At 44.7% G+C, this 24,002-nt stretch overlaps 1 protein-coding gene across 4 annotated transcripts; it reads right to left on the reverse strand.

The window, feature by feature from the left end:
• Positions 1 to 143: 143 nt before the first annotated feature.
• sytl5 (synaptotagmin-like 5) lies at positions 144 to 23,570 on the reverse strand. 4 transcript variants are annotated; one of them, XM_029844131.1, is made up of 18 exons: positions 23,414 to 23,570; positions 12,013 to 12,356; positions 11,717 to 11,932; positions 10,018 to 10,130; positions 9,815 to 9,932; positions 9,328 to 9,471; positions 8,826 to 8,928; positions 8,589 to 8,718; positions 7,481 to 7,581; positions 6,903 to 6,992; positions 5,602 to 5,667; positions 4,256 to 4,434; positions 3,776 to 3,878; positions 3,460 to 3,621; positions 3,267 to 3,375; positions 2,811 to 2,949; positions 2,106 to 2,314; positions 144 to 2,016 (listed from the first exon to the last, which is right to left on the reverse strand). In XM_029844131.1, the coding sequence occupies exons 2-18, from the start codon at positions 12,129 to 12,131 to the stop codon at positions 1,874 to 1,876; spliced, it is 2,244 nt and encodes a 747-aa protein (XP_029699991.1). In that variant the 5' UTR covers positions 12,132 to 12,356; positions 23,414 to 23,570; the 3' UTR covers positions 144 to 1,873. The 4 variants fall into 4 exon arrangements, with proteins under 4 accessions (XP_029699991.1, XP_029699984.1, XP_029699988.1 ...); XM_029844124.1 differs by having other exon boundaries at positions 8,820 to 8,928; XM_029844128.1 differs by lacking the exon at positions 23,414 to 23,570 and adding an exon at positions 18,826 to 18,867 and having other exon boundaries at positions 8,820 to 8,928.
• Positions 23,571 to 24,002: the final 432 nt, after the last annotated feature.

The following is a 24,002-nucleotide window of genomic DNA, read 5'->3' on the forward strand; positions in this document are numbered from 1 at the left end:
CTCAAATGAAAAACAATCTTCTTTTTCTGTCTGCGTCTGTAACACAAATTTCAATGTTAAATCTGCCTTTGAAAAACGCAGCTTAAATCAATACTCCAGTGGTGTCAGACTGTCATTTGCAAACAAACAGGAAACATTACAGATTATGCAAAGTTTTGAGTTTATTTCAAAATATTTCTGTAACACATTTGGGACAAAAAAGGGGGAAAAAACAGTTTGAATGTGGTGAGTTTGTTGCTTGGACACCAGACACAATAGAGATTGTACATGCTGTTTATTGAGCCTCTTCTGTCTGTAGCTATTGCAGAAGCCTCTTGTCTAAACTATGTTGCATGGTGAGCACGTCACTATTATTACTACAAACTTGCAGTATTTACCTGCCATGAGGCTTCAGAGTTTGTGTGCCACATGAAAAACATTAGTACAAGGTCGAACTTCAGGGTGACTGTTGTGAGCCGTCACAAAAGGGGACAAGACGACTTCCCCTCGCTCATCGTCAGGCTCGCTCGGAGATAAATGATGCTGGCAGCACCGACGCTGACTCACACCAACATAAGTCACCATCACTGGGTTCATGGAATGTCACATTTCACACATAACACTTCCGAGGCCACAGTGACGTCATTATCAGTGCATTACACCACCTAATTTGTTCTTCTACCACTGTTTTATCTAATACCATGCAGTTCCTGTTATTACACTGATAAAGTGCTACATAAATTCACATCAGAAGTAGTCTAAATAGGGTGTGTCTGCATGTGTTTGACAACCAGAGGTGGAAAGCAAAAGACTACGAGTACTCTTGTTTGAACAAGCGTATATTTTTGTCTTGAGGCATGATTATGTTTTGCTAATTGGCAGAAACTTGCCAGACCTTAGGCCACCATAACCATGAGGGTACATTTGAGGACACCAGCACAAGGAGATATTTGCTGTAAGGTTACAAAGCAGTGACAACGTGCACGTATGGGTGAATGTTCTGCACCGCAGTTCCGCCTGTTAGCAGACTTGCTAGCTGTAGCAGGAGCAGCATTCAGCAGTTCACAACCTCTCATCAAGGTCCATCATTCCACTTCTGTTTTATTCTGTATCCATCTGTCTCTCATTGTCATCATTATTTCTCAGAGGGCATGAATGTTTCCGTGTGACTCTCGAAATTCAATCAGTTTACTCTTGGAGTTGTTATATTTTTGTAACACTACCACGATTAAACATGAGTAAACATGCGACCCCTGTGGCAATAGGGTAACAACGCATTAGTGCACTGAAAGAACGACTTAAAGTTCAACTCTGTTCATTGTAAATCCTGCATTAGCGCAACTAATTTAAGTTTAAGTGCTTCTCTTTGATGAACATTAAAATGAATTCATGATGCAAGGAAAAACCTCAATAAAATGGTCACCTTTCATGCCAGGAGTACACGCTCTTGTCACTTTCCACCTCTGTACGCGAATGTTTCTGGGAGACCGAATCTCAGCGTCCTTGAGTGCTTCATAGCACAATGCAGCTCTGTTCATGAGGATAAGGGACGTCACCATGTCGACAATGATCATTCCTCTTTAATGCCCTGCGAATGCTCTGCTGAGATAGATATCAATCACTGGGATGGGGATGAACGGCCAGGATTCACACTGTGCTTATTTTTAAACATACGACACATTTGTATGGCATAAACGGTAATGCTGGGTGAAGACGAGATGTGACGAGTGTGTAAGGCATGACTGGCTGCTGTGAGGGGATCTGATTCATTGCGGGGGAAAGACGCAGGGAGAGGAGCAGTATCTGTTCCTGTTAAACTTGGACCCTTCGCACTTTTGTTTTCTCTCCACTTTCGCTTGTGCTTGTCTTCCCCTGTCTGGACCTCGGGCACAGCTCATGTGCTGCACTTGCGCATGCTGGATCGAAGGAGCAAAGTGCACTCCTGCGGAACCTCTGGGTTTTCGATCATGCGTTGCCACGCGCGCTGCTCCTCCCCAAATGAGTCCATCCAGTCTACGTCTTTCCCATAACTTTGACCTTGAGTGGAGAGGAAGTACAAAGGTATTTGCTTCATTTTGTTGGAGCCAATCTGAATGATGAGATTAGGAGAAATAAACTACACACACCTGTGCCAGCTCCAAGCCTGACCCCTCCCAGGAAGACGTTGCTGGCGAGGGCTTCTTTGTCCCACACAGTGAGCTCCAGACAGACATTATTGAGATCTCCGGGCTGCAGGCCGCAGTAGGTGAAGGTGTGGTTCCACTGTGGGTTCACAGTGCGTCTCTGCACCTCCGTCTTGTGCTTGGTTGACTTGTTGGTGTCAGGGAGGAGGTATCTGTAGAGGAAAATCAATGTACTATTGTCAGACATGTAAGGGGCGAACACAGGAGAGCAGCAGCTATAAGCTGCTGGCTGCAGGGAACGCGAGGAAAGGGAAGAGATTAATAGAACAGGTAGAAATGTAAATAACAGAGAGAACAACAGGGAGGTCAGGACAAGCAGGAGAGGGAAAGCCCAAAGAGAAAAACAAAAGACAGACAGACAGACAGACAGACAGACAGTCAGTCAGGCAGGCAGGCAGGCAGGCAGGCAGGCAGGCAGGCAGGCAGGCAGGCAGGCAGGCAGGCAGGCAGGCAGGCAGGCAGATAGATAGATAGATAGATAGATAGATAGATAGATAGATAGATAGATAGATAGATAGATAGATAGATAGATAGATAGATAGATAGATAGATAGATAGATAGATAGATAGATAGATAGATAGATAGATAGATAGATAGATAGATAGATAGATAGATAGATAGATAGATAGATAGATAGACAGTCTCACCCTTTGACAAAAGGATCAGAGGTGCCTCCAGACTTGACAGCTGTCAGGTTTTTTGCTCCTTTAATAAGCAGCTCAACCATGCCCCCTTTAGGCAGACTGAAGCTGCTGGCCTTCCGGCCTTTCAGGAACCCTTTACTTACTGACGTAGGAGTAGGTGGACAACAAAAAATTCAGGGTTAAGCATGTCTGAAGACACAAAGACTAATAGAAAACTCAAGAAGTCAGAATATTGCTCAAACAAATGAGGGCTGACTAATAAAACAATGGCTCAAATCACGCAACCAGAACCACATATAAGGCAAGAGTATAATCATAAAGCCAATTGTTGAAGACTTTATTGGAAGAAAATCCTACATTTTCACTTTGATCTTTGTAAAGTATCAAACATTGTCACCAGTTAACTATCCATCAAGATGTGGAATATTTCTTTAGGCAGTAAGAACATGAGGACTGTACCTTGCACTTGGTCCAGAGGAAGCAAGAGGTTCTTTTCTGCAGGTATATACTTCAACACCACAGTCAGTTCTCCTTTGTACTGCATTGTGGTGTCTATATTTTCCTCTATCTACAGAAAACAAGACACTTACAGTTTTTTTCTGAGTGTGGACAAGAAGTTCAGGATGTCAAAAGGGCTGATTTGAGGCCCTACCTTGGGCTGCAGCGCGTACCACTCCTCTATCTGGGTGTCAAGCTCCCAGGTGTCGAAAGTCAACTCCACCTCTCCCAGGAATCTGTTCTGTCCGAAGCGATCGTGGTGCCACACAGAGACCTGCAGACTTCGAGTCTCCAGCTGAGAGTGGCTGATAACATACTGCGAAAAAACCAGGAGAAGCCCTCCACACTTTCTGCTAGCAAACATGTTCTCTGACACTAAACGCACTGATGATGATTGCAAGAAGCCGAAGCTCCGCGTATGAAGAGAAAAAACGGAACAAAACCTACAGAAGGACTGTTCACACACTCACCCTCAGGTTCTCGTTGAAAACAGGGTTGATGGATTTGGACTTGATGCTCGTCTTCCTCTTGCTCTGCCGGGACGTATCTGGCAGCAGGTATGTCTTCACATAGCTAACAAGGAAAACAGACTCAGTCGGACTCACAGGAGCCATGAAAGCTCCATTTATAGGTCGCACGACTAAATCTACTGAACATAAAACACGCAGCGCAGTGATGAAAGGCAAAAAAAACCAAACACCCCTGACCACCCGATAATTGCAGTATTGAGCTGATTAAAGGATTAACTTTTTATAGAACACATTATTTTCCAGCAGATCTGGTTTACAGGGCCACGGTTTTATTGGACTGACTCAGGGTTTCTGTAATTAAATATTTTATTGGACATGTAGGACCTATTTGAATACCTAAGGTGGAAAAGGTTTGCATAAAAATTAAATAGTGTGTGTGTGTGTGTGTGTGTGTGTGTGTGTGTGTGTGTGTGTGCTTACGCGTCAGTGCGTTGCTTCCTCTCATCTCCAGTGGCGAGGTTGTGACACTCCTTTACCAGAATGTTGAGAGCACCAGTCTTGTAGCTGTAGCTGATGTTCAGCAGAATCTCACCACTTACTCTGGCGTTGCCATAGTCACCGGTATCACTGTACATGCTCATCATGCTGTTTATGCTGCTCTGTAAGGCAATGACAGAAGATAAGGTGTGAAATGTGCCCGAAGGTCAAGGAATTAAAAAAAAGAACTGGGTTTGAGGAGTCAAAACTAAAAAACAAAAACAGACACAAAACCTCGAGGAGAAAGACTTTGTAACGCATCAGAGGATTCTGATGAAATGGGTTCCACACTGAAGCGCTGCAGCCATCTGCTGCGCTGCATTAAACACTGTAACTGGCTGTGTGTTGCTACGAATTGTGTGGTACGGATGCTAATGAGGGCAATAAAATCCTCCAAATGGATACCCTGTGTGTGGATGTTTTCAAACTTATCACAATTTTGTGTTTGTCCAGCATTCCAAATTAAAAACCCCAATAAACAAAGTCACAACACGACCAAAATCACAGATAGTTCCAAGGCTGCAATTAGCAGCTGTGGCAGACATTAGCTAGAATATGTTTGTCTGCTAATTGTCAAAATAATTGGTTACTGTTTTAACTTGATGTTTTCTTGTGGCCACCTGTGCGAACACACTAGGGTTGGAATATTTCTAGAACTGTTTAAACTGGCAAACAGCTGTCTGAGTCTCTCGGTGTTTGGAACAGCAGCTCATTTGTAGCTGCTGTACAAAGGACATTTTGACAAAACATTGCCTGGATAAAGTATTTTGTAATTGCAACTACTGTTGTTTTAGATAGACCAAAAAATAAAAAGCCTATCTAGTGCCCCCACAAACTCTGGGAGCTGAGAGCTTCGCTGATTTATCCACAAAAACATGTTTTTTCCCCCCACCTAAGGCCTGTCTAATGTACCACAAATGTGATTTCACTTCATTCTGTTCTTAAAAGATGCGTACACGCAGCACATGCCTGCACACGATAATAAAAAACGCTGTCAATAATAGATGGAAAAGACGAACATGCATAATGCAATCAGAAGGAAAAAAAGCAGAAGCATCTCCAAAAGCAAATCTCATAAATATCTTTAATCAACAAACACTGTTACTGCAGCAAGCTGCTCCTATTGTAGCTTATATGTAGCTTTTGTAATCAAACACCAAACCCTCAATAATATCTGCAGCAAATTTATCAATATTGTGCTTATCTTTTGTGTCTTTGCTGCATCTCCACAATTGTGTTAAAATGATGAATCAGTGCATGAATGAAGCTGGATGGGGGGGTAGACTTACAGTCTCTGCATCCGAGTCAGGGATATTAAGGTACCCCCATCTCCTCTCAGAGCCAGGAGTTGAAGACTAGACGAGGATTTGTTCAGGAGATGGAGATAAACAAGAAGAAAAAAGGAAAGTGGGCAAAGGCAGGAGAGAGGGAGGGAGATCTGAGTTCCTGATGTGTTAGTTATAGAGGCAGACCCCAAGCACAACCCCCCAGCCCCCAAGGAGGGGCTTCAGAAACTACATTACACACGGTTACCATGGTGATTATCAGAGGAAAAACCAGAGAGATTACAAGTCATCTGGAATTATTTGTGAAATCAACATGGCTGCAGACGGGGCAAAAGTCAGAATGAGAAAGAACGAGGAAGAGAGGCAGCTGCTTGTGGTACGTTCAGAAATATGCCAGGCTCAGGCGTGTTTGCATTAGCTACACGCTCAGGGCCGTTCAGAATAGACCGGCATTCTGTCATCACCTGCAAGTGCATATTTGGGATTTTGATTTCAAGTATGTCTCCAAGTAATAATCTTTTCATTAACGGTCTAAAAAAGAAAGAAAAATCCCTGCTGGGCCTTGGAAACTGGCAACTGCTGCCTTAAATACAGTAAACATGAGGAATTCTGCTAAACATTGTAGTTTCATTCAGCCCAAACTCTCCATAATGAAACTTCGAGAATTTGGGAATCGATGACGAAGTCTGGAATCGTGGCGGAGGCAAATCTGAAGGCGAGCCCTCATTTCATGGCTGAGCGGCTCGGGCCGTCGCTGTCAGCGATCCTATCACACCACGATTAATGCCAGACGTGGCAGATGTCTGTTTACCGGTGCAGGTTTTAAAATTATGCACGCGGAACCAGGAACATGCTGTGAGTCACTTAAAGGGCTCATTACCGATGCATAACTGGATACTTCGCGAGGTTGTGGGGAAGATAATCAGACAGGCCCTCGGTGGCAACGACCTGGGACAGTTTAATACGTGATACTGAATGAAACACTGTAGATTTACTGTATATGTGTTACACTGATACAACTGCCTCATTTGCCACCCAATGCCTGGCATTATTATTATCAATATTATCATAGTCAGGTGAAACAACCCTCAGGTATTAAGATAACAACCTGTGTTTATGTAGGCTACTACAAGTCAGGTTGGAAATGCAGCTGTTTTTCACCTGGTTATGACGCAGGCTGTCCCCAGCGTTTACACAACTAACAACACAGGCATGTCACGAATAGGGTGATGGCGTGTGTGTGTACATATTTGTGCTGACAGCATACAGGATTTCCCAGAATCTCTTTGGGACATGGGCAGTACCGTTGACAACGCGCTGCTGAGGTGCCGGTCATCAGTCTTACTGTGAGCCGATATCAGGGCATCGATGTCCTCCTCCTCGTCGGAGAACTCCTGCGGAAGACAGCATTTAGGGTTAATGAAAAGGCGGACTGCCTCCGGGAAGCTGGCCAAAGCGTTGCACACAGCAGCGCTGCGTGGGCGCAAGCGGGCATCTTCTGTAAATCTGATCAGACAAGTCCGGATGGAGCGTGGTAATTTGTTTACTCGTTTCTCACACACAGTCACAATGTCATCGGGTTTACAGTAAATCTGCTCACGTGAATGGACCAGCGGCTTCAAACTCCTCCAAACACTCAACACCCATCATCAGCTCCTCCTCCTGCCTTTAGCTTTCAGCTGCTCCGATTATATTAACATGAAAATGAAGCATTATTTTGAAGCCATCGTCACTTTGATTTAGAATTACTGCTGTCTTTTCTCCTGCTATTACCATGTGTGGTAAGAGCAGAGTGCCCTGTGTGTGTGCGGGCGTGCGTGTGTGTGTGTGTCCCTGTGCGTGTGTGTGGTTCAGCCGTAGGGGAAGAAGAGATGGTGTTTACCGTTTCATTGAACCCGGGGACAGAACGGCTTCTGAGGCTGAGGGTGTCGTCGCTGTGTTCAGAGCCAGGCCCCAGCAGATCCACCTCAGAGCGACTGTGATCTGGAGCAGAACAGAGACCTCCATATAATCAAGCCCTCGTGCCTTTTCCAGTATTTGTCCTCAAGCTCCTCTGCATTTTTATTACTTGGTAAGCAACACTTATTCATTTATTCAAAATGTCAATATTGGGTCTCAGTCGTGTTCCCGCGAGCTACCAGCGAGAGAACGCGTGAGGTCAAACAGCCAGGAAAGCTCAAGTTCAGCCACAGCAGCATAAACACTGGTGGCTTGCAGGCAGGCGTGAGACTAATGTTTAAAATATGAGGGGCGAGAAACACAGCAACAGAATGTCCGGAACAAATCTAATAAGCTTTTGACTGATAAAGTTAGACCGTGAAAAAGGAGGGACAGCTCCAAATTAGGCAGGTCATAGCATTATATCATTAAGGCGCGTGGAAATCATCCCCAAACGGCTGTAACTTTATATACGGTATGTAAATATATGCTCTGACTTTAATGGTAAAACTAGGAGGAGGAGGAGGAAGAGGGGGTGGGGGGTTTGAGCCCCCGGTTAGAGTGGTCAGATTTGTGTCATCGGCTGTAACGAATGCAGCTTACACTGTGTCCTACACGGGGGTGTGAGCTGGGTAACTGTCAGAATATTTATCACTGCACATACAGTGACTGCACTTGTTCTTTTTGTGGCCTTGCCCTTAAAAACCGTGAATAAAACATAACCAGAAGAAATAACACTGGGAAAGAGTTTCAGTTAAAAGGCCATTAATGGCAGCGACGGGAGTCGTTGGGAGATCAACGCGCTTATTAGCTGCTATTATTCAGCGAGAGGCAGGAGCTGAGGTCAACCTTCAAACTGATGACAGTATTCCAGGATGAAGTATTCCAATAATCCGGCCTCTTCCCAGCAGAGAAGCGGCTCTTTCAGGTTAATTAATTAACATTACGAATGCTAGTGCTGCCTCCAACACATCTGTGGTCTTTGCATGTGATGTGAGAAGCTGTTTGACGATATCGAGCATGACAGTGCAGCCAGAGCTGCTGGTCAGTACCGGATGACCCGGACGCCCTGGAGACAGAGATGGTCGGGGTGCCTGAGTTATGCGTGTGATGGCTGGCGGCTCTTTTGTCAGACGCAGTGTCGCTGGAGTATAAGCTGGCGACACTTTCTGCTCCATCAGGCTGCATACAAACACAAAAAAGACACACTTCTTAACCATTCTAAGCTCTTTGAATAGAGCTTTTTTGCCAGTGTGCTGCCAGTTGGTGCTTGTGCCGCTGACCCTGACCCTCCGGGTGTCGCTGCAGGAGGACAGTCTGTCCGGCGTTGTTGATCGCACATTGTTGATGACCGTGGGCATCCCTGAGGACTCCAACAGCCCTGAACTGTCTCTGCAACCCAGGAAGATGAACAAAAATATCTGAAGATCAAGATGCTTGAAAATGGGGGGGGGGGGGGAGCGTCCCAGAGGGACACCAGAATAACACAAAGAATAATTACTCGTGCTTAAAATCCTCTGAGCATTTAGAGAGAACACTGAAAAGGCAGACAGAGACTGACTGCAAGGAGACAGAAGCAAAAGCCTCAGTGCGATATGATCAACGTGTCTCAAGACTCACGTGGTGCCGAGTCAGCCTTTAATGTTGAATATGATGAATGAAACTATTAAGTAATAACTATATTTTGTTTGAAAGGTTTCCAAGTAGCTGCTGGAGAATTGGCCAACTGTTCTAATCAGCTTTAAGGTTGCATTACCGAGGGAGCAGAATCGTTAAAAAGCCGCCGGATACCTGGCTGATCGTGAACTCTGAGTGGAGCGAACGCTCCTCTCGCTGCGAGCATCTCCGTCTGACACAGATCTGACACTGGAGCTGTCAAATCCGTTCTCTGGCTTCACATTCAGCCGGTTACCCATTTTCTCCATCTTCACCTTTCTACAAACACACACACACACACACGCACACGCACACACACACGGTCAGGCACACCCAGACACATGACAGGCACGTATAGTTCATTACCTTTTGTCATTCATTAAATATTTGAATTCAGTGCTTCCTGTGTGGTGACTTTAGGGGAGACAGTGTGTCTGAACGGGCTGAAAGATGTCAACATTTGCTGAAGAGATCAGCCAAAACTTTAATTCTTCAACGGGAAAAAAAGAAATCCATAAAGCTATTGATCTGATATGAAAAACTGGCAAAACCAGAAGATTGCATTTGCATTTGCTGGTTTGTTTGAGTCCCTTCTCCCAGCTCGTGTGTTGGAGCTGCTCACCGTCTCCTCCTGGCACCATCCACTACGCTGCGTATGGCGGATCTTTTGGATTTCGGAGTGTCCGTTGCCTCCAAGTCACTAGCCACCGACAGATTCTCTGTCGATTTGTTTTCTGCAGCTAGCCGTTCAAACACAGAGAGCGTCAGCAAACCGTACTCAGAAGCCCAACGATGGAGGGTTTTGGGACCATGAGCCAAACTCACAGTATGGGATGCTCATGATGGTCTGTTTGATGGCGTCACTGCTGGGCACTCCCTGCTCAAAGCGCTTGGACCGCTCCTCCAGGAACCACTCTCCTGTTGCCACCTTCAGCTCCCTGCAAACACAGTCTCCACTGAGTGGATCCAACTGGCCTCCAGTATTTGTTTAAGACTGACAAACCCACCAAAGCCCCTGGGTCCACGGAGGCGAGTGATCATTCAGCGGGTGACGCCAGAGTGTCAACAAAGTTTGTAAAGTTCAAAAAGAAAAAAACTTTGACAAACTATTAATTACCTTCAACAAGAGTTGTTGCAGCTGGAGTTTGATCTTATCTGAATTTCGATTGATAGTTTATTGACCCGTCACAGGAAATTGTTAGAGCGGTTAAATCGCCGCACAATAAACACAATCAGTCTGATATTTTCCAGGTTTTACCCAACTAGAATCAAGCATATTTAATTAAATGTATCATTATTTGAATCATTTGAGTTATTCACAGCGGGTTTTATCACATTTATTTCTCTTTACATCGACTGTAGGTGAAACAGCCACGGTACTAAATCCTGATATTTATTGGATCAGCTTGATTCATTCAGCTTTATTTCAAAGCAGATCTGTAAAATCTCTCTAAACCAGTTCTCTAATAATTGGAGGCAATAACAATATAAGAACATGTCCAGTAAACTCAGACGCTCAGAATATTTCAGACTTCAAGATCCTGGTTTGCAGGAAAAGGGTTACGTGCTCTCTAACAAAAGAAAAATGAGTTTGATCCATTTGTATGCACTGGCATTTACACAGTAAAAGCCAAAGCATGAGGGAAATCCTTTCCTAAACAGGGCCAGACGTGATCAAATGATCAGAGGAGTTGAGCAAAAAAGAAATATTGGCTGGTAAACAGTGTGTGTTCTGACATCCATTCTTTTCTCCAAAAAAAACAAACCTCGAGAAATTTGACCTTTACATTTTACATAAACAACCAGGATGACAAAGTAAGTACACTCATAAAACTTTCAACAATAAATAACGAACATTGCAATTTACATAAAACTAGAGGATGTGACGAGGTTAATGTTTTAAAAATGTTTTAAACTTTTACTAGAAATGCACCAAAGAACTAACTTGTCCAATATTTAACTTCCAGTGATGATTCTGGGGGTATTCAAATGTTCCTGTTCTATTCTGTGTCCCAGTAAAACAAGCCAACGAGGTAGCAGCCTCAGAACCAGGACCAGAACCTGGTTCTGAGGCTGGACCAGGACCAGGAGATTCACTCCCAGAATGCAGCTTGGCCACAGTGACAGCGGTGCAGCAACATCTCTGCTGAGGGAAAATCCCAGGCTGCGTATTTACTTGATGCTAATCTCTGTACACAAGAAGCACCAACCTTCACCAAACAGAAGGTCACCTTGCCAGCCCAGTGCATCACCTGTGCAGAGAGGTAAACCTTTGCTTTGCTTTCTGCTCCCATAACCCACCTCGTGACCTCGATGGACTCCTTCCCTAAAGTGGAGGCCATATTGCTGCCCCCTACACAGTCACTGCTGTTTCCAATATCATTTAAAGTTCCAAACCCACCTATGAAGACTGGGCACACACATCAAATGGCACCAACACTCATGCAGCACACCAGTGGTTACCAGACCCGAATGACAGTTTTAATGTCATTACCATTTTATCAAGAGTATCTGGAGGACTTACGAGATCTTGGCACACACGTTACACTTCCACTGGTAGGTGTTGGGTAGTTTAATGCTGCAGTCATTGCAGATGCGCAGCTGACATTCTGTGCAGAGATCGCCGCGCCCAAAGATCAGACCCAAGGCCTTGAGGCAGCGAGCGCACTGGCGCTCTCCAACCTCCTGTGGCCGATGGAAGCCTTTGTGTTTCATTTCCAACAGCTCGTTCTTCAGTCGCCTGTTTGACACAAAGAAAAGACCATCAGGGGAGCCATCAAAGAAGCAACGATTTCAAACGCTTTCAAATGGAGTCGCCACCGTATCCTCTTCTCCTCCCTCTTCCTGAGCTTCTCATCTTTCTGCAACACCTTCAGGATCATGTCTCTCTCGTGCTCCAGCAGAAAGGCGAAATCCAGGTCCTCCCCGAGCTGCTCCATCGCTCCCTCAGTCTAAATGCCGCCAGTGGAATCAGCCAAGTGGTTGCATGTAAGGGAGTCAGACCAAAGCTGCATCATGCTTCTCAGTGCCACCCTCCCTCGTTTTCCAGCCTCATTCTGCTAATCGATTTGTTCTTTTTCACTTGGCATAATCCTTAATCCTTTTGCGCAGCGTTTCCTCCAAATCTCCTCCAAATGTTGAGGAAGACGATCCTCTCGGGAAACCTGCATGGGTTCAAACAAAGAGGGTAATCAGTGAAAGGCGGCTGACAGGTGACAAACTGAGCTGGAAGGAACTCTGCTATTTTATATGCTGGTCCACCGATATGTGTGGAAGACACTAATTGAAACATTGCTCGTCACTGAAGCCATGGGTGGATATCCTGTATAAACACAGTGGTGGACAAACTAAACCCAAATTAAACTGAGGACTGATATTGCAAATACAACATTTCTTCATTTCTAATGGCAAAGCCATTTAATTTCCGGGACTCATAACAAACTTGTACTAATTATAATGCTGATTAGGACACGAGAATGCTGGCATGTTATCATTAGCACTTTAGCATTAGCGGCCACTAATGCTGCCACTAATGCTCTTTGTCAGTAATAGTTCCAGAACTACAACATGTGAGGCCAATGCTTAATTTCTGGTACAGACAACAAGTCTGTGTTTAACATCTGATTCCATCTGATGTTTAGTAAACACATTAATGCTTCTTCTCCATTAATACAGCCTGTATGAACACATCACTCACTCTGGCTGCCATTTTTGTGCTAAACGGAATATTTTAGTGATTATACTGTTTCTTTGACTTCTTCTGGATGAGAACATTTGGCCATGTTTATGGAACGTCTCATTTCATTCTGAAGCCTGTGTACCATGAGAACATCACAGCTAATATGGTGATTGATAGGGCTGACATTTCATGCAGACAGTCCTCGCCCCACCCTCCCTCAGGATGGATTGCAAACTCGTCAATGAGCTCAATGTTTTTGTCTCCACTAAACGTGCCATCTGAAACTCTCGTCACCCTGGCCACACTTTCTGCTCTTTCTGTCTCTTAAACGGCAGTCTCTTTCATCTGCCGCCTCTCGTGTCGCCACTTTCCATGAAGTAGCAGTAATGAGCCACCAGGCATCATCTCAGCTCAATTAGCAACCAAAGGCACGTTGTGACATCTGTGGTGATGGAATCCTGAGCAGAACCGCAGCTGTGTCTCAGTCAAAAAGAGCCCAACACAGAGCCCATCAAAGAGCCATTAGATGAACTCGGGGAGAGTAAATTCATTTGAGGGATCATTGCTGATTTACAGAAACAATTTTCAAAGGACAGAAATTCCATATTTATTAGCTAATATTTATAGAGCGGGTTCATATGATGGTCCTCTGCTGAAAGTTGAATCAGCTGGTGGAGTAATAACTTTGCGGGTGTTTGGTCATATTCAGTCATACGATCTGAACTGTGACATCATCTGATTGATCCCTCTAAACTTATCATCCAAACAACCCTCAATACCCCTCCGGTCGCTCTTCTGTCTATCAAATGCAGCTATGAGCGTCCCACCAACTCCGGCCATAAATGCAGCTAGAAACACCCGACTGTGCTTTCATGTTCCAGAAATATACTGACCCGGACAAGACGGATTCTGGCCCCCGTTTCCCTAAAATAAATTCAACTTTACACAAGAATTATACCAGAATCGGTTCTGCCTGCTGACCCACCACTGTACTGGTAGACACAACAACAACCACAGGGAGTCGGCTGACAACTCAAAGTGGGGGGGGACAATAATGATTCTGCATGCAGGAGGGAGGAGGAGCTGCTCCCTGCATGGTGCAAATCCCATAACTTCGTCCATCCTTCTGTCTGGAATGTTGCCAAACATCAGCCACCAGTAAACATCTATGGTGCTGTGGTGTTAAGGTGTCAGGGGTGTCTTCACCCCCCACCCCCCACCCCATGAAGCTCACCACCTTTTAAAGGGGCAAAACTGAAACCATCCTGACGCACTTCCTGTTTGGGAGCTGGGGGCTTACGAGCCAAAGCATCTCATGAGCCTGAGTCATTGGTGCCCCTCTGCCTTTCCTGAAGGAGATCTACGAGCAGCATCCACAGAGCTCCCTCCGTCGTCAGGGACCCCCACCATCCCTCTCATGGCCTGTTGTCCCTCCTACTGTCTGAGAAGAGGTACAAGAGCATCTGCTGCACATCTGCCAGGATGCTGAGCAGCTTCTTTCACAACCTCTAAGGGGAGTAAATGGATTGCACCTCCTACCAACAAACACACTCATTTCCAACCCCCCCCCCCTTTGCACCTTAAGCCCTTTACAACAGTCAATCAACCTGCTGCCGGCGTATGTTTTCATATTGCTATATTTTTACTTTAAGTGTTTATTTTATCTAATTATTATTGATGCTATCCTCGTTGCACTGCTGAAATGGTATTTTCCCTTTAACTTTTAAATGACAACAAAGAATCTGAATCTATATATATGTATATATAGGATATATATATATATATATATGGGTGTTTGTGTCAGATTGGTCTCGCTCCTACGTCTGGATACATAATGCCTTAAACTCCCCTGTGGTAATTCCAAGGATGCTGTATAATTTCCTCTTGAATCATTGATGTGACAGTAATAACTGTCAGGAAGTGTTTCTATAATGACCGTGTCTAATCAAGCGTAGACGGAATGAATTATTCATCATCAAGTCAAGAGTTTTTGGCTACTTGTACACAACAACGTCCAGGCCCAGCCTGGGTAACTATTTATAACGGCTCATTAAGGGGACCTGCTGCCCCACACGGCGCCATATTTTCCAACATTCATTCATCTCTGAGGACGAAGGTGACCTTGACCGCCGCCATCACCAGGCTCCCGCCAACACAGTAAGTATCAGACAAGCCCCAGACACAGCAATTGTGGATTCAACCAACACCTTAACCAACTTAAGCTGCAGTTCTAAAAGCCTTTTTAGTCTCTCCAGATGTTCTTTTTGGTCCGACTTTCCTCTCCCCCTGATGAGCGTCTTCCCAGTGTTATTCTTCGCTCTAATGGTTTTCCCTCTGTTGTCCTGCCCAGCTTCCTGAGCACTGTTTCCTTTTCTGTGCTTTGATCGCCTGCTTCCTCTTTTGGCGTTGCTGCCACTTTCCTCTCACATTTTAGGAGGGAATCTAGGACATATTTGTGGTTTTTTACAATCCCAATTTTTGGCATTAATGCTGGCAAATAGTAAATACACACGCACAAAGATTTCTATCTTTGTGAGGACTCTCATGCATTCCCCAGTTCCTTACTAACCATCAGAACCAAATGCCTAACCCTTAACCTAAACCCAGTTCAAACGTGAATTCTGAAACCAACATTAACCCTCAAACAGACCTTTAACGCCGAGAGGATCAGATTAAATTTACAAGTGTGGCTCAAATTTATTGTGCTTAAGTCTCCAGGGGAAATTGTGTCAAAGAGCTGAAGAAAGCAGAGCATAGATGTTCTGGAGCCACACAGAGTGTTTAATGGTCCGGCTAATTCCTCAGGGAGACATTACAATAATCGCAGGTATTACGAGCATCAAAAAGCCATAAAAACACAGAGAGACATAAAATCTGATTGTTTTTACTGGAATAAGATGAAACATAGATTGTCGCAGATTAAAGTGGGAGGAAGGGAGCTATTACATTTATTACTGGCCGGACTTTCTCAGATCACCTTCAGCGACATTCCCTGTATGGATTCTGTTGAAGGAGGCTATATAATCTTAAAGGAAATAAAAGAAATGACACTTTTCCCACTCTCTCAGCTGTAAATCTCCCCGCGGGTAACCCGCTTCCTGGGATCAGGTATGGACCTGTGAAGGCCGAGGTGAAATCAATAAGCAGCCATCATCTTCACAGGAAGCTCCAAATGACATGTTATAGGAGGGTGGAGAGCCTTCCCCTGAAAAGGTGACCGTTTTTGTTTCTCCCCCAAGAGGAGACAACAACAAATCCGACAGTGCGGCTGCCTGTTCGGGCTCCCTGCTGGACAGTGATGTCACAGCCTTCGAATCCATGTCAGGGACAATCAGGCTGTCTTCAAATAAGCTGCTCCCCCTGTTCAGCCTCTGGACTCTGGGTAGCAGTTCGGTAAGCTGTTCGCACAGGTCTGTCCATCAGAATCCAATTTGAGACCCTAATTATTTGGTTCCTCAAAAGTAATGGACTGATGTTCGAGGCTGATAAGAATGAGTCACCTCCTTTAAGCCGGCGCCAAACAGAGAGGGCACGACGGTGATTAAGGTTCTGCCTTCTGCAGGTTCCTCCTTCCGTCTTCCAAAGTCGGTTCGTGTTGTCAAACGCAGCAGGAAGAGGGCTTATTTTCACCAAGGCAGCTGTCAATACATTTACCTCAGTTTTCCACAGGCTCCACATTCAAACACTGGGCACTGGGCAACGGACGTCTTTGTAAAGTGTTTCGAACTGAGGAGTTCAGCGATACTGAGGCTTGATGGCTGCTCCGAAGTCATCGTTATTGGAGCCTATCCCAGCTGCCTTGGGGTGAGCAGTGGGGATACACCCTGGGCAAGTCACCACGGCTCACTGCTAAGGTCAATCTAGGTTAGCTAATATAACTATAGGCCAAATGGAGGAGGAGCGGGGGGGGGGGTTGGCTGTGTGATTTGAACCTTCTTGTGAGTTTGTCAGCAGCACCATCAGCTACTGATTTATCCCTTAACAAGGTCATAGTGGCGCAAAGCTCCCTCAGGAACATATTCAAGTATGTCTCTTTGTGCCTTAATGCATTTTCAATTCTTCTTCTCTGTAGCGCTAGGAGTAACCTTGTGGTTGAGACGTAAACCCATCCTGCCTTAAACGCAGAGCAGGGATCCTTTAGTCTTACTCATTGTTACGGGCTAAGCTAAGCAAAAGAATTGCTGCCTGATGTGAGTGCGTGAATGCTTCTCTCAGCTCTGTTTCAGGGGCTTTTGTACTTGCTGTCACTGTTTAAGAGCAAGTCCTGCTCAGCCATGACTGCCATTTAAAACACTGCCCTTCGTGTTGCGGCCTCCGTGATATTGTGTAACTCTCGCAGGAGCCGTGATCAGTGATGATCAATGCTGCAGACCTGCAGAATCCCCTGCAGGGCTCAATGGAGCAGAAAATAGGAAAAAGAAACAAGCCAACAGAGTAAGCTCCCTTTGAGAACCTTAGCCTGATCCCCCTGTCAGCAGTCCTCTCCCAGCTCCCAGCACTTCCCCTCCCTCCACACATTTTCACCTTCACTGAGCACTCCAGTGCCATTGCTTATTTTCTCTGCACTGATAAGATGGTTGTGTCACTTCACATGCTAATTAAGAGGAGAGGGCAGCGTGGATTCAAGGAAAAAGTGATCCTGCTCCTCCGAGGAGAGCAGCAGAGCTGGAGAAGGACAACCATTGGGTTACCATCGGTGCCGGTCCGGTCTCAGGTGGTCAGGCTAAATAAGCTCTTTACTTTTATTATAAATAAAACCGGGAGAAAAGGGAACATTTATATTTACCACCACTACCTGGCTGCTAACGTGATGCTTTATTATTCATTCCAGAGCCTTTATGCTTAAAATTCTTTCGTAATATAATGAATGCTGGAATTATTCATGTTTTGCTCCAAAAAGCCAACTTGTATATGATTTATTTATTACACATTCCAGTAAAAAGAGAATTCAGCAATGTTAAAAGATCCAAACTGTCTTTTTTGTTTATTGATTTTTCATTATAATTATATACATAAATGCATGAATACATGCAATTATAATCTCCTGAATATACCAACATTTATCTCACAATTTCCCACAAAATATGTTTTAGTTTTATTTAAAATCTTGACCGCTTGAGCCCTTTCGGGGTCATGGGGAGGGTGCTGGACTCTATCCCAGCTGCATTTGGGTGAATGCAGGGAGCAACACAGAATGAGTCCCCAGCTCATCCCAGGGCCCCAAGTGGGGGTATGACACCTTGCTCAAGGGTACCATGGCAGTGCTCTGAAGGTGTTCTGGCACCTCCATCGCGACCAAAACACCTGCACCGGGGCTTGAACCTTCACCCTTCCGCTCCTCATCCCTACTTCCTGTTTATATATGCAGTAGGGAACAACAGCGTGTCGCCTAATATGACATTTTATCATTGATTTCCCCTGACACAGTTATGACCTGGCTCTCCGCCCTTCCCGGGGCCTGTAGGGAAGTGACCTCTGGTTTAACACAAATGTCGCCTGATCCCCGTTTTGAGCCCAGACACTGAAACGTGAAACAGTCCAGGAAGTGCACTAAAGTGAGCCTCTGGTGCTTTTGCATGCCTAAAATGCCGACGGCTGCAGAATCTTTCACTCAGCAGACATTTAGTAAATATTTTGAAATTCATCACTGCCTGACATTCCACCCCCTCCGCTGCAGATAGTTTCCCTTGGTTTCCGATCCTTTTAAGTTCAATACATCATCAATAATCAGACCATCAGCGCTGCATCCGTGGGCTAATTAGATCCACCCAAACTGCAAAGTGGCATAATTGGCCAGCCTGCGTCTCCTCCACAGCTCCGTTTCACCAGAACTCTGCTGCTGGAAAAACACTCACAGGCTCTGAAAAATGAAGCTCTAACACAAATAATTACCGGGAAACAGCTTCCACAGAGCAAGGCTGCACTCAGAGGTGATGAAGATAATAGTTACACACCTAAAGAGGGGGTTCTTCCAGCATCAGATCTCATTAACCCAGTTTCAGCCAACGGCCTGGATGTACAGAGACAGAGGGAGAGATTCCAGTTAGAAGCATCTCTCTCTTTCCTCATGCAGATGAATATTTCATTTCACCCACTTCTGTCTAAATGATGCTCGTCTGCCTCAGAGCAGCTGCAGCACTAAAGGAAATCCTCTAAATCAGCCTGTGGAAGTGTAACTACGGCCAAACTCAACCTGAGTGGATTCTAATTAGGGGTCTTCTTCCTCGAGAAAAGCTTGATATCTTATTTGATGGATTGCTTTTTGCAGAAGTGAAATCTACATTAGCGTTTGAATTCCAGGACGGTGCACATTCCAAGCACGGCCTCTCTTTTTTACAGTTTTTTCCTCCTGTGTTGGTTGACTGGTGAGACGGGAATATTTGGTCCAAATCAACAGCATCCAAAAACAATAACAGATTTAGTGGCATTCACCCCAAAACACCTGGTTTCTGCTGCAGCAGGCTGACGCTGATATTTACCAGAGCCGCCGGATCACCGGAAAAGGCTGCAGCTCCGTGTTTCTGCATAACCCAGAAAATTAATGAAGCCTCATCATGCAGGGAAACGAGTCTGTTTAAAGTTCACCGGTGCTCCAGAAAGCAGCAATTCTTTTAAAAAAGGTTCATTTAAGGGGGATAATGGTATAAAGACAGGGCTGAGTCATTTGGAAAGGTTTAAACTCTACAGTTGTCTTGATTTCTTTTCGCTGCTTTTTAACCAAAATTTTCGTAACTTTAACACTGATGAATTAATTGATTTATGTTTTTGTCATATTATTTGTCATATTTGTTATTATAAGCATGCTATCGCACGAATTCTAGCAAACACAATGTCGACTCTCTCAACTTTGTATGTCGGCATTTGCTAAAGAGTAATAAACAAACTCTTTTTATTGGAATACAAATAGATTTCTACTTGCTCACAGTTTATCGCACTAGTCAAATGTATGAATTATATCATTTAAATGAATCTGTCCATCTTTGACAGCAGCGCAACGTTAGCACAGCTAAAATATTCAATCATTGTAAAGACATAAACGGCTTAAAAATGTACATATTTAATGAGCCAACTGTTGTGGGTATTTCCCAGTGTTGATCAACAGTCTGCTGAAGGGACTTAAACAGTCAAAGACAGGGAGGGAAAAACACCAGCCGCCAGCACTTTCCACAATCTGGCAAAAAAAGCTGCTCTTGTTGACAAGGCAAAGCTGTGGCAGTGCAGCACTGCTGAATATGGATGGGACTATACTCAACTCTTATTTATATTGTCAAAAATAATAATAATAATAATAAAAAAACACTCAAAGTGGTTTTGTGACTCTGCTGCTGCAGTTTCTGCTGCTTCCACAAACCAGTTTGAGCCGGCTGATTAAACAGCCTGGCCTTCCCGGCTATTGTCTCTGTATTTGATTAACTGGGCTGTGTCAACCTTTCAACCTGCCCTCCAAACAACCTGACCACACCGTTGTTGGCAAATAAGCCTTCGGTTCCAATTGTCTGATGTTGTCGTCAGCGGGCTTTTGCTCGGGTTAACGCTTCGGTTAGCAGATGGGCTAGCATCATCCGCTAGCATCATCCGCTAGCATCGGCCCTCCCCACACAGATAGTCGGCTGATGGGACTTCACTGGTTCCTGATGAAGCATCTCAAATGCTACTTATTGATGCAGATAATGCAGGCGGCGATTACAGGCCCTGGGTGGTCATAACATAGGTGATAACTTGATGGACTGGAGGATATTACATGTTGACATTGATCAACCTTTGGGATTGTGTTCGTTGCCCCCTGCCCCCCCGGGCCCAAGTCAACATCTGTCCAGACGTGTTTTCTTTAGAGAGGCCGACATGGTGGCATCGCCACCCGAAGGCAATCTATTATCCATCCAAGTCATTCCTCCCTGTGCTGCCTTCAAATTAGATTCCTGCTGTTCAGGTGTTTCTCCCCCCCCACCACATCTGCAGTGTTACTCTGCGAATGGTCTTCCACTGATTGCTTTTGTTGCAGGCGTGATTGAACTGGGACGGCGTATCTCAGAGGGTGCGTGGGGCTACATGCTGCATACCAAACGGGCGCGCAGCACGCTTCAGAGATCCGCGGCATCTCCATCACCAGCGGGTGGGAGGAGAGGAAACCCCGCATAACACAACACCGTCGAGATTAGACATCAGTTAATGCAGCAGCAGCGCACACGAGCTTTGTTACAGCAGTGCAGATCATCAGCAGTCAATCTGAGTGTAATTGTGCAGATTATCTTGGATATTACAGAGGGTTGGCAGCTCCTAGCTGCCAATTTCCATCTCATATCTATCAGGTTACAGCTGCAAAGGAAAATATAGGGAGGAATTCTAAGAGTACTGCCGAGATCAGGAGGAATAGATCAATAAAGGAGCCTTATATTCTTTAACATAGTTAAGATAAGGACAGGACGGGTTTGTTGTGCGTCATGTGTGTCATTAATGGGATATTTACATTAGTGGTAACTGGGTCAGTTGCAAAAACATGTAGCACTTTATACCTCAGTACTTTGTTTATGAATAATTAACCAAATTACCTTGTTCTTTATTTATATTTTCCTCTTCCAATTAAGATCAAACAATGTGGGTTGAAAACTTCACAATCTACACCCAGAAAATCATCTTAAATGAAACAGATCCAGTTTTTAGCTTAAGAAAGAACTGGATCTAAAAAAAACTTTAGCTGAAATGATGGTATTTATTTAAGTTCTTTAATAAAAATGACCTTTTTAAAGCCCGTTCATATTAAAGCATCTCAATCGTTATATGGTCTTTACTTTGAGAATCCAGATCTGGTACCTTGTGTTGTTGTTTTTCCAATTTGTTTGTGATGAATCACAGCTTGTTTTCTTTTTTCCTGCTTATTTTTTGAGGTGTGTTTACTGCTCCCAAAATCCCCACCGACGGATAATTTACCGCTTCTGGTTTGTTTTTTAAAGATGCCTGAGAGTTGTGCAGCAAGTTGTCGTAATGTCTGCTGCTAAAGTGGATGTGACACACACGCGCACACGTGCGTGTGCGTGTGCGTCTCATTAGATGTGGCAGACATAGACCTGTAATGCTGTGTGACTACACTCCTCGGGGCTTCGTTCTGCCCTTGAAGAAGAGCTGTGCTGCATGAAGAGGATGAGCGGGGGAATCCCTTCATTCCCCGACTTCTCTTTACATTTATTGACCAATTTATTCTGTGTGCAGTCTTGAGTGTGAGAGCAGCAGAATCCCCGGGGAGCAATCTTCCTGTGACTGACAATGCAGCCTAAAAAGAGAGGCGCTTTAATGGGGAGTTTAAATGAACCAATTTAGGGAATTAGTATTATAGTTGGACATAATAATTTCCCACTTATGGGTGTTCTTATTTAAAAATACAAAGTTTTATTACAGAACCACGATGTGGGAGTTATATGGGGGTTATTTTGTCATTGCAGTTCTCTTCTGCCATTTTGCAAACTTGCGTCAATAAATAGATGAGTAATTCCATGTGTTTAATAAAGAGGTTCACACCGTTGTCGTCCCAATCATATATTATTTCGGTGAGACTGAGGAGCATTTAAAATTCACAATACAACCCTTCTCCATCAAACCTTTAGAAAGATTATAATCAAACCAAAATGTCCCAGTGAAATTTAAGAGTTTAGCCCTTTAAAATATTGAAGTCAGTGGAAGAGAAAGAACGCTCACCATTCTCACAGAGAATGAATGACAGAGGGATCCTTCAGGTGCGATCAGGGCATATATACGTATGGGGGGGACCCCGAAAAGGAAGGGAGGGATATACAAGGTCTGCCTGAGAGGGAGCACCTGCCCCGTGTTTGGTAAGGTAACATAAATAAGTAAAAACAATTATACACAGGTATCTGGAAAGCCCCCGTTACACAAGAATAATTTGGGTACACCTGTCCATTTTAAACAGTTTAAGCAAATCAGTTTGGCAAAAGAACTAAAATGTCCAACTATGCAGCCATCAATTACACAGAAATGAGTCCCATGTCCACTGAGCTGATCCTGTTGCTGATCGGTGAAGCAGAAAATATTCAGCCCTGCAGGTTATTTGTTTCCTTTCCAGACCCTGGAACTCCTTCATAAAAACCTCCAAAGTTGTACAAACACAGATAATCAGTTGTTGCCATCGTTCTAAGGATTCTAAGGACGTGGACAGTCAACCTGTCCAAACTGTTGTATGCTTCCAGAGCCAAGAGAGCAACATAAGACCAAGTGTTTGAGTTCGGACGCACCGTTGAAACCAGCTGAGATCTAAAGGGGATTTTTGCTGCATTGCACCTGCACAAACGCCGCTAACTTTATTCGCAAAGTATTTCTTTCTGATGTCACAATCCAACACAGACCGGGTCGTGATACTGGACAGACTGGACCCGCGACAAACCCCAGCAGCCCCCACCGCAATATAAAGACTGATAAAAGAAGGAGAAATGATAGATGACACCGGGGGCTGTGCCATATGGCAGAGATAATGCAGCGATGTGAGAGTCTTGGCGTGTTGCTGGCTGACCCGCAGATCGGCGGTGGTCTTACCGGAAGGCTGCGGAGAACCTGGAGAATCAGGGGGGACGCGAGTCCGACGGGCGGGACAGACAGTCCGGAGAACGTGGACCGATGAGCGTGTCAGTGCGCCTCGGCACCGTCTGAAGGCGCAGATCCAGAGCAGAGCAGGGGTGTTCCCGACATGTGGGGGCGTGGCGTGTGCATGCGCGCGCCTTACAATGGGTTACGTATTTATTTGTAACAATGCGACAAAGTGGAACTCGATTAATGCAATAATATTAAGTCACTATAACCCACAAATGCTGCAAATTCAAATGGGGCAACATCACATTCCACGTTCACAGTTTGGTCACGACCTGCAAATAAATGATATACCTGTAGGTGGGAATATCCCGGCTCATTTATCTTGTGATATAATGCCTTAACCCTGCAGCAATTATGTGTGCTGCAATTAAATCTTTACGCGCACGTTGCACATTGGTGAAATCCGAAGTTTCTCATCGTCACTGACGACAATTGATATAATTTCACATGCACTTGGCAAAAATTGAATCAAAAGTTTCAGTAAATCACAGGTGGCGTCAATCGGTCAGTCAGTTCATCTATCGACCAACCAGCC

The sequence above is a fragment of the Takifugu rubripes genome, chromosome 1 (genome assembly GCF_901000725.2).
Source record: "Takifugu rubripes chromosome 1, fTakRub1.2, whole genome shotgun sequence".
In the NCBI taxonomy this organism is placed as follows: Eukaryota; Metazoa; Chordata; class Actinopteri; order Tetraodontiformes; family Tetraodontidae; genus Takifugu; species Takifugu rubripes.

Bases quoted from the DNA above. Each gene is read 5' to 3' on its own strand.
- sytl5 (XM_029844124.1), bottom strand. From the start codon at position 12,131: ATGGAGCAGCTCGGGGAGGACCTGGATTTCGCCTTTCTGCTGGAGCAC. The intron at 11,933-12,012 runs GTGGCGACTCCA...TGTGTCAAACAG, and splicing joins AGGGAGGAGAAGAGGATACG to GCGACTGAAGAACGAGCTGT. The intron at 8,929-9,327 runs GTATCCGGCGGC...CCTGGGTTGCAG, and splicing joins CAGAGTTCACGATCAGCCAG to AGACAGTTCAGGGCTGTTGG.